Genomic DNA, 10,665 nt, shown 5'->3' with positions numbered 1-10,665 from the left:
CCTTTGGCGTGGGTTTGGACTGTAAACCTTGTTTCCATAAGTTTAGGGCTGCATAAATAATATCCCATTGCATCTACTAATTTTTATCTTAGGAGTGGGTCCGAGGATCTCTGTTTCTTTAGGTTGATACCATGGGACCATGGGATCATTTTTTGTGTTATGGTTTGGTTTAGTATGTTTTCTGTTGTGCTTTTCTTCTTGTGCTCTCTCTGTTCCCTTTTCTATTTCTATCTTTTTGCAGAGCCCGTGGTGGCAGGGGGTGTGGCTGACTCCTCCTGTTGGCAGCTGAGGCACACCTGAGTTCTATCAGCCTATTCCCTCCACTTTATAAGCCTGGCCTGCATTCCTACCAGATTGTTCTATGCTCTACCTCTGCATGCTGTTCACCTGTGTTACCTGAACAGAGATTCTCCTGTAGTCATGTGGCTGAAGATTTCTTCCTGCCAGCCAGCTCCATGCCTCCACAGCCTTCTTTTGTTCTGAATTTAGTTAGTAGAGTGATTAAAAGAACCTTCTGTTCCCACTCACCAGTGCACGTCTCTGCTTTGGGGTCCTAGTCTTAAATGAACCTAACACTGAGCCATCTTTCAGGTATTATAATTACTAACCACTCTGCCCACCTCAGCTCCTATCAGGCTTCCTCACCTTTGCCACATTTGGATCTAACTAAACGACATTCATGTTTTCTACAGTAAATGGATAACACAGGTTAAAAACAATAAAAAGCAAACTTGTCTATCAGTAGTTTATTTCTGAGAGGCGTTTGGGGGTAAAATGTGTGAAACAAACATATTGCAACAATATTGCTTATTAATGTCCATCAAGTAAATAATAATAACATCTCAACAATAGGGCAAGGTTTTATGAAATCACAGAAATCAAATTTCTTGCAGTATTCAGGTAGTACAGGTAAACCTTCAGGATGTGACACCTTTGTATTTCAGTTCTACACATTGTGGTGAATCAGCTTTATGCCAGCTTTATTCAATGATGCAACCGCTGGTCGTTTTCAAATGATATACATTTCTTTTGCATCCACACTCCAGCTCATGTCCACTTGGGTGCTGTTGGATTGATTTTTGGCAGTTGAATGAGTGCTGTAAGTGAATCAGGCTTTGTGGATTGATAACAAAGTCCTATTTCACTGTGAAAGAGCACAGAGGAGTCTGACTGTTATCACACTGTCTGAAGTTATAGCCAACTTAACAAAGTGGACATGCAGAATATTGATGTACTATCAGCTTTTTTCAGCTAACAGCCACATACAGCATGTTTTTGAAATGCACTGATTCAGCTTGTGCTCATCCTACATGGGCTTTTTTTATTATTCATTAATGAAGAGGCAGACTTTATGTGCAGGGATAATACATGTTAAATAAAAAACCAAAAAAGTGAATTTCAGTTATTTTCACACGGATTAAAAAGCATCAACAGCTAGAATCTGTACAGATGCATATACTTTATGAACACTGCATGGGTTACCATACCTACATGGTGCCATACTGTTGGTATTGTACACAGAAATACATATTTTCTTCAACCAAATGTTTATGCTAACACAGACAATAACCACTGTGGATGACACACAAAAAAAAGATTTGATTCTTTGATTTTGGTATTTTGATGATTCAAAAGACCCAAACCCAGATCTGGCAGTGACTGAGTCAATAGGTTCATGTGGCTCTCATGTCACAGTAGCACTTTAGCTTCCCAAGTGCAATCTAAGTGTGAGCCAGGCACTCCTTGAAGGGGCATTGTTGGCCTGTTTCCAGGTGAGGGGTCCTCTGGACAAAGTGTTGGCTGAGTCTTCTGGGTAAACAGTGCCAAGGGTCAGTAAATGTGTTCCACAGAGATGTAGGACCCAGAGGGGACTGAGGAAGCCAGACAGGAGGCACTCATGGTGGGTGCCAAGAGGGTCGACACACTGCCGCTAAAAACAAAAGAGCAAGTATAGTATAGTATAGACCGTGGTTAGCTACACTGTGAAACATACAGTATATGCCCAGTGCTTTCATTCATCCATTTTCTGTACCGCTTAGGGTTGGGGAGGGGACTGGATCCTATCACCGCTGACTACGGGGCGGGGTAGAGGCGGGGTACACCCTGGACTGGTCGCCTGTCAATCACAGGGCCAACACACAAAGACAGACAATCACACATGCACACACTCACACCTAGGGGCAATTTAGAGTAGCCAATTAACTTAATGTGCATATTTATATGATTGTGGGAGGAAGCAGGAGTACCCGGAGAAAACCCACGCAGGCACAGGGAGAACATGCAAACTCTGCACAGAAGGGCCCTGGAACCTGGAACCCTCTCGCTGTGAGGTGACAGAGATAACCACTGCACCACCATAGACCATAATGCTTGATATATATGGAACATATTTTTTGTATATCATCTAAAGTTACACCCATTTGTCACCCATATTTCCCTCAATATAGTTCCCATATGCACATACATGCATACTATAGACATTGACTATGTCTGCATACAGAAAACAGGTGAACAAGAAGAGTCTGCAGTCATGGTAGCAGTTCTGCAAGGCTACAGCCTACATCAAACCAGAGCTTTGAGCAATATGCTAATATCAGCATGCAAACATACTCACAGTGAGGATACTAAGGAGGTTTATCATCTTCACAGTCTTAATTTAGTGAGGTTGCATGCTAACATTTGCTAATCAGCAGAAAACAAAAAGTTGCCCATTGGTGGGAATTCGCAGGTATTTTGTCATACACCAAAGAACTGGACAAGGTGGAATTTTCCCCCAATGATGACCCCAAATTGCCAAAGTTATGTCAATTTATCCTGAGGAGAACATAAACTTTTTCACTGATTATAGATCCAGCAATTGTTGAGACATTTCACTCAAACCCACAAATGTGAACCTCATGGTGGCGCTAGAGGAAAGGACCACCAATGTCATGAATGTCTTTACAAACCTTCATGTCTGTTGAGATATTTCATTCTTGATAGAGCAGCAGTATATGACACTGTTGGACACAAATGGAACCAAAATATCAGATCCTTATTGCTGCGGGCTTTTGTATAATATTATAATAACAATATATACTGTTATTCCATTTATTCCACTCACTGGAAAAGATATCTCAGATTTGAATTTTGTGTTTTAAAGGAACACTATTGTCCTCAGACTCACAAGACATTATTTCTTTATTTCCAAACTGGGTACATGTGTTCTATAACTGGGTAAAAAAAAGAACTGGCAAAACTTGTGTAAGTGAAGAGGGTAGTTAAAAAGGTGTCACCAGATTCTGCTGGTAGTGTGACTGTGGTGTTGCTTTTACCTATGAAAAGAACTGAGGAGACTCAAACATTCAGCTGTGCGGAGGGTAAGAAGAACGGCACTGCGGCAGAAGGCTACTGACGATCTGCAAGAGACTGACACTGTTAGATAGACACCTAGCATGGATATTGATTCTAAATATGTCAGATAATAACGATTTTTCCCAATAAAATAAAATAAAATAAAAATCAAGGTCTGAAGTCTTACCTATGTGCATCAGTAAGGTTAAGGTTGGATTCGATTTAGTATTTTCATGGAAAGGTCTTCCAGTCTTTTTTGGGTTTTGTTCTGTTGAAGACTTATATTAGCCAGGTAAACTGTATGAAATTGAACTTAAAGCTATACTATAGATATTACAGAAATAAGCATTCCTAATGTGGAATAAAAAAGCAACATGATGATCAACCACCCAACCACAAAAAAAATGAGACACAAAGTAATACTTCATAGATATTTACAGTATATATTAACATAACACTGTACAGTTAAAGCTTTAAAATACTTGGTATGTACACGTGCATTTAAAGTGGTCAGTAAGCAAACAGGCATTTAGCAGTTTGACATTTAACAGTCTGGATGTTTGCACAGCAAGGCAATAGCTCAACGGTGCTGCTTACAGTATGCTAGGACAGAATTCCCAGCGAGAAAGGATTGATCACAGTAAAATACAACTGTGATTCTACAGTGCTGGGTGACAGACATTTCATAAAAATGATATGATTTTAAATCCAGGCTAAGCAAGATCAGCCTGGACTTCGACTGAAGGCCAAGAACGACACAAGACAAAAATGAAGAAACCTACAGTCGATGCAATGTTAGCCTTGCAGATCAACACAAGTTAATTGGTTTTCCTTAGTTCATCATTAGTCCATTAATGTCATCATTTATGTATTTAACAAGTCCAGTCCAAACATGGAAAATGATTCCGGTTAAAGATAAAGCTTTGAACTGAGACTAATTAAACCCCCATGCTGTTCCTGTTCCTCAGCAATGATGGCATGGAGTGAAGAGAGCTCATGTCCTGGTGCCACCTCACTGAATTCTGTTATTTAATACAATCTTTTGCATGATACCAACCCAGATTCTCTCCTCATTTTTAAGATATAGTCATTGCTATAATCCCACTCTGCTGTCCCTTTCCTCCAAATACATAATGTATTTGTTACCCTGCATCAATATAAGGTTTCTTGGTTGTGTAATTAGTGTATCTGCCTTGTAAAAATTCTATCCTAGATCTCTTCCAAGACAAATTTAACTACTATATTCACTAACTGAGGAAGAGAGATATGCCATATCCTATCGCTGAGTTTCACGCTTTGAAAAACTGCTGTTCCTTGGGTTTGTTCCGCCAAAGTCAGTGAGATCATTTCCCTGTGAAGATCAGCTCTGTTCTTTTATGAAATGTCTGTTTGGGGAAACTAACATTTAACTATGATAAAGTCAGTGTGTTCAAGAAGACTTAACATTTGCTCATCTATTTGTTTCAAAACAATAATGGAACATTTTTGGGAAAATCATAAAAGCTGAGAAACGGGTACTTTTATCAGTACATATTATTATTATTATACCTTAAACACAGTAATAATTCTCTCAAATGCTATTTTACATTTTTTTCAACCTGTGGAGAAAATTCTAGCATACCAGTCAAGCTGCATCCCAAAGTTATCCACCTTAACATGTATCTGTTGAATGGAATCTTTTGGGAACCTTCTGAGAGCGAGGATACAGATTTTACTCTTGAACAGCTTGTACATGACTCTGCACAGCTGGTATTCCAGCAGATGTTACCATGGGGCAGAAAACATTTGACAGAACACAGGATGTCTCTCATTGCTAAATGTTCTCCTAATCAAATTTTTACCTCAAACATGTTGGTAGAGGACAGGGAGATGTGTGTGTGTGTGTGTGTCAGTGTGTTTGTGTGAGTTGTGTGTGTCTGTTTGGACAGAGAAAGGGTATCACAGAGAGGAGATCATACTGGTTTCCTTCTTTTCCCTTAGCCAGAATACAGCTTACACGCACGCACACGCACAGGCACTCGCTAAATGTTTATCTAAATACTAATTTACAGTCCATCCTTCTTAATGCAAACAGGCTGGATTGTAATGCCTGTATGTTATTTGTCACATTATCTAAAACCAGTAGTTGTGAGAAAACCATGCAGCAGCTATACTTTTCTTTCTTTCTTATGTTCATAATGTACCATAATATACCACTGCTCCTTAAAAATCACTGACCTAGAGCTTTAATGATTTACAGCAGAAAAAAAAATAAGTTTTGGACCCATCAGGGCAAATTTGTCTTTTGAAGGAGCCAATCAGAAATCTGGAAAATAAAGGTGCAGTCAAATGAGTTTCTGCCCCATGTTGCACATGAAAAAAAAAACACCTGTGTTGTTTTCAAGAGGGTGGAGACATTTACAGTGTTATACAAAAATCAGTAGTCAACAGACAACGGTGATAGTCTGAATCAAAACATGGAATCACAGGAAAAAGAAGAAGAAGAAAAGTGGTGATTAAAGGTTCCAATGATGCAAAAGTAAGATTACACTGGAGAAAGGTTGAAGGGGACAAGTCTGTATTCTGGACAACACCCAGACAAAAAAAAAATAAAAAAATAAAAAAATCTCCTAATGTCCTGATATCATTTGATGTTGCCGAGTCATTTTCAACCTCACTGAAAGTAATCCAAGCCAAAAACAAATTATCCACAAAACCAGCATTTTAGCTTGAGGTGCATGTGTTAACATCAAAAATAAAGAAATCACATTAAAGAAATATTGCCTCTGGACAGGCATTTGTTATTAGGTTATACTGTGTAGGTACTTTATAAAAAGCTTTGTAAGGCACGCACAAACACAGGGAATATGGTGTATGGTGTGCTGAACTGATCTCAGATATGTTGTTATCAACAGTTAAAAGTACGTCAAAAACATTTGAGCTGTCAATTTAGGTCAAATGAGAAGATCAACATCAGTTGTGAATCCAGTACAGAGGTGTGGATGTACTGGTGAGTAAACAGCAGGGGGTATTTTCAAGTTCTGTGGACCTACTCCATATCATTCAGACTGTGTTAATGAGCAGCAGAGTGGGAGGAATGATAACCTTCAAATTTGGGGTCAAAGTCAAAGATATCAGATATTTTTAATATTGACTCTGTCTCCCTTTTGGCAGAATGAATTAAACATGAAGCTGGTTGTAAAATGGCTACCATCACAGTTACAAAAATAAAATCATAAATAAAATCAATATGAGTGTTAAGTCTCATTCAGTCGATTCAGCAGATTTATTTTAGGTTTATAAACTTCAAACTAAAAGTAAAGTCTTAGATTTATTTTATTTTATTTATTTTTTTATTTTATTTTTTTTTCTGCTGACGATGCATTATACAGCTTAAATTGATATTTTTCCCTTTTATTCCAGTCTTATTACTAAACTAGGCTACACAAACTCTCAGACCTGTCTCTGTACTGGACATTGAAATTGATATCAATTTTCTCTTGTGACTCATAAGTTAAACAGCAAACAGATTTCTAAGAATTTCATAATCCCTTTAACTTGACTAGAACTTAAATTTAAGCCTTCAAATATAATTTTGGAGATGTGTTCCATCCATCCATTTTCTATACCGCTTATCCGTCAGGGTCTGGAGGAGCTGGAGCCTATCCCAGCTGACTACGGGCGAGAGGCAGGGTTCACCCTGGACTGGTCACCAGTCAATCGCAGGGCCAACACACAAAGACAGACAACCACACACTCTCACACTCACACCTAGGGGCAATTTAGAGTAGCCAATTAACCTAATGTGCATGTTTTTGGTATTGTGGGAGGAAGCCGGAGTACCCGGAGAAAACCCACGCAGGCACATGGAACTCCACATAGAAGGGCCCAGACCGGGATACAAACCTGGAACCCTCTTGCTGTAAGGTACTAGTGCTAACCACTGTGCTAACCACTGCACCACCGTGCTGCCCGGGAGGTGTGTTCTCTCAATCGAAACATTTTCATAATGTTGATAGTAATTCTAGTTTGGTTGTTTACTCATTCTAGGTTGAATGAGGTATGTCACATTCCCTGAGTTCCCTGAGTTTGGTGCAGTACCATGAACAAGCCTCCGCATAAGATGAGTACATTCCTTACCAGACGAACCTCTGCAGATGGCCTCAGAGGCACAAGAGGGAGCTACATTACATGTTTATCAATACAGCCGTGAAGTCAGTCATGATGGTGAGTCAGCATACCCTTGAATCACTTCCTCTTCCTCTCAGTGTGTGGTTAAAAAGATACCTGGCACATCTCAATGTCAAGAAAGGATCCTCAAACAGCTGAATTTCAGTTGCTGAAGAACAGTTCAGATGTTCAGGATCTTTCAAATTCTTTAAAGGACTGAGTCCTTCACACAGAGTTTTCAAGGATGCCTGGTGTTTCCTCAGCAAGCCAAAAGTACCCAGAATTCTATGCTCTTTTTAAAAAATGGAAAAGAAAAGCCAAATAGCAAAAGGACTCTGATGACGTAATGAGACATACTCGCTAGCTTGTTCCAAAATATGGGTTCTCCAAATGTTAGGACAGAGTAGGACCTGACCTGGGACCCAATTCTCTAACTTAAGCATACAGCTACTCTCAAAATTGTTGTATTTATTTGTTTTGAGAAAAAAAAAATGTACACAGTGTAATCTTGAGACTGTTTCAATCACCCAAAGCTATCAGTTCCCCTTTGTGGCAGAAGAGCAAATAGCGACAAATAGGCTGATTTTAACAAGGGTTCAGATCTGACGTTATGTGGAAGTTTGGCTTGTTTTTAACTGGTCAAGGTAGTGCTGAACCAAAATAGGCATTTTACAATGTATTGTGAGTTTCATACTCTCCTTCAAAAAGTTCATATTTGAAATCACAGCAAAGGTAGCTGGTGGAGATCCGAATCTTTCTCACTCCTCACTATGCCACCCTTCTCTACCCAATGGGTGATATGTTGGAGGATTTTAATGTGTGACGATTTCCTTCCAATTATTAATTTCCCCCAACCTTTTTTTCTTTTTTGGTTGGTAAGAGTTACTTAGCAATGCTACAGCAGGTTCAAATGAGAAATGAAAAAAGCAACGCCAGAATATTGAGACATGTACCAAGTCATACTGTTCTTTGTACAAAGGCCAGAAAATGGAGCTGATCTGATTTTACAGTGGTGATATGCCATGTTTGAGTGCTCCCTACCTCCCTATTTCCCTGTCTTAACCTTCCATCAACCCACATCTCTATCAATTTGATATATGAAATACGAAAAAGGAAGGAAGTCTGAAGTGTAAACATGAACTTACTGTGTACATGAGAAGAACAAACCACTGGGTCGCACTAGAGATGGACAAAAATTGCTAAGGGTTGAACTGCTGAAAGCAACAACCCTGGACAAAAAATAAATACCCATTGAGGTGTACTAATGGCTTACTTATAAAAAGTATGACAGAAAAAATACAAAGTGTACCAAGAGAGGTCATTGTGTCTCACCCGTCTCTGGGACCAACATCTCATCTACACTTAAGTGTGGCCATCCCAAACAGCCACAAACACTTTTGCCTTACTTTGCATAAGCTGATTTGTCTGCATCATACTGAACCTTTAAGCATCCAAGTACAAAGGGGGATGCTTGCACTAACAGACATGGGTTAAAGTGTTTGTGTATACATTAAATGAGATTCACTACCATTTCAAACAGAACGGATATTACATTAAATATGGAGGACAGTATTTAATGTGTCATGGCCCTCATTTGAAGCTATGAAAATGTCCACCACGTGTCCAGCCAATGTCTGAATGTCTCTTAATCACATGCATGGAGTCTCAACCTGAAGAACCTATATACTAAAAACTCTCATTAAAAAGTCCCTATTAACGTCCTCCTGTGGATCAATCAGCAGCCTCAGAATAAAAGAAAGGCGTTGCTGCTTGTGCTCCTCATGTCAAATCCCTGAGCAAAGTCACTGAACATTCAGAACCCATTGGCCAAAGCTTAGGCACAGGAAAACAGGAAACCACTCTGTCCTCCTCTCTGTGAGCCCATACTCTCTCAGGTGACAAAAAGAGAAGGATGATGCAGTTTTAGGCTTCAGAAGGCTTACAGTAAAAAATGTACAGCAGGATGTCAGTGCCGGGGCCGGTAAGAACTGTAGTATCTGGGGTAGAGGGGCGTGTAGTGGGTGGAATGGCTGTAAGAGGTGGAGGTACCTGAAGTGAGGTAGGAGCTAGAGGGGCTAAAACCAGGGGAAGAGCTGTAGTAGGTGGGGGAATAGCTGTGGGAGGAAGAAGGGGAGTGAGGGGAGGAGTAAGGTGAGGGTGAGGAAGAAGTGTGAAGAACGGAGGAACGTGTCAGACTTGACAAGGGCCGAGTTCGGGGTGAAGGGCTCCATGTGGAGCGCCTGAGCCCCAGAGTAGGGGAGCGGTATGGAGAGGAAGGTGCAGATCCTGGCTGGGTGGGCCTGGAAGTGGATGTGGTTGTGGATAGGGTAGAGGTATGAGAGTCTGGGATGTAGTGCCTAGAGAGGTCAGAATTTCGGGGCGGAGTGGGTGAGATGTTGACACTGAAACTGTGGGAGTCAACTACAAACGTCCGTACTCCCAAGGTCCACTGGGAATGAGCCGGCCTCAGAGGGGTTGAGGGCGAGGACCGTGCTGAGGGAGAAGAGGGGGCCTCCAAAGATGGGGGGCTCTCTGATACAGAAGGGCCAGCTAATGTGGAAACTGCTGGTGATGATGGATTGAGAGGAGGTATGTGTGATGTAGGCGAGGTGAGAGCTGAGGCCAGAACTGCAGCAGCAGCACTGACCATAGATGGGCTAAGGGGGACAGTGAGATCATCAGGGGGATTTGACGTAGGACTAGTAAGGCCTGAAGGGGGGAGGCTCACTGAGGCTAAACCTGAAGTGGAGCCTTGGGCTACAGTGGAGGCTGAAGCAGAGGCTGGGGGACTTACTTTGGGGTTACTGGTCTTCCTGCGGGTCAGCCTTCCCCCACGGGTGCGGTGGGTCTGCTCTTGATCAAAGGCCAAATCCTCCAGGCGCTGAGTTAGGGCCAGTTTCTGTTGGATGGCCATTCGCAGGAGGGAGTTCAGAGTCTTCTTCTCATCCTCGGCTGCAGCCAACTGCCTCTGCATGTCATCCAGTTGGGTCACATACTCATCACACCTGCAGAGAGCAAGATTTCAGTGGGGAGAAAGAGAAAAATAATGAAAGTAATATAAAAATATACACCTACAAATGTGGAAATAGTTTTACACTGTAAGAAACACGCTAATCTAATTTGTTGAGAAGACTGATTCTATTGCAGACGTTATGGGTCATGTTAACGTTTTCATTGCCATCC

At 41.0% G+C, this 10,665-nt stretch overlaps 1 protein-coding gene across 1 annotated transcript in view; it reads right to left on the bottom strand.

Moving 5' to 3' along the window:
• Positions 1-320: 320 nt before the first annotated feature.
• LOC124054005 (protein bicaudal D homolog 1-like) overlaps positions 321-10,665 on the bottom strand; it is a 35,621-nt gene continuing 25,276 nt past the window's right edge. The window contains exons 11-13 of the mRNA XM_046379642.1: positions 10,277-10,487; positions 3,315-3,398; positions 321-1,930 (exon numbers count right to left, since the gene is read on the bottom strand). Of these exons, the coding sequence (XP_046235598.1) occupies positions 3,345-3,398; positions 10,277-10,487 (265 nt within the window). The 3' untranslated portion in view covers positions 321-1,930; positions 3,315-3,344. The remainder of the gene's footprint in view (positions 1,931-3,314; positions 3,399-10,276; positions 10,488-10,665) is intronic.

The sequence above is a fragment of the Scatophagus argus genome, chromosome 22 (genome assembly GCF_020382885.2).
Source record: "Scatophagus argus isolate fScaArg1 chromosome 22, fScaArg1.pri, whole genome shotgun sequence".
Taxonomy (NCBI): Eukaryota; Metazoa; Chordata; class Actinopteri; family Scatophagidae; genus Scatophagus; species Scatophagus argus.
The sequence above is the reverse complement of the archived record's forward strand: the minus strand, read 5'-3'. Positions and strand labels throughout refer to the sequence as shown.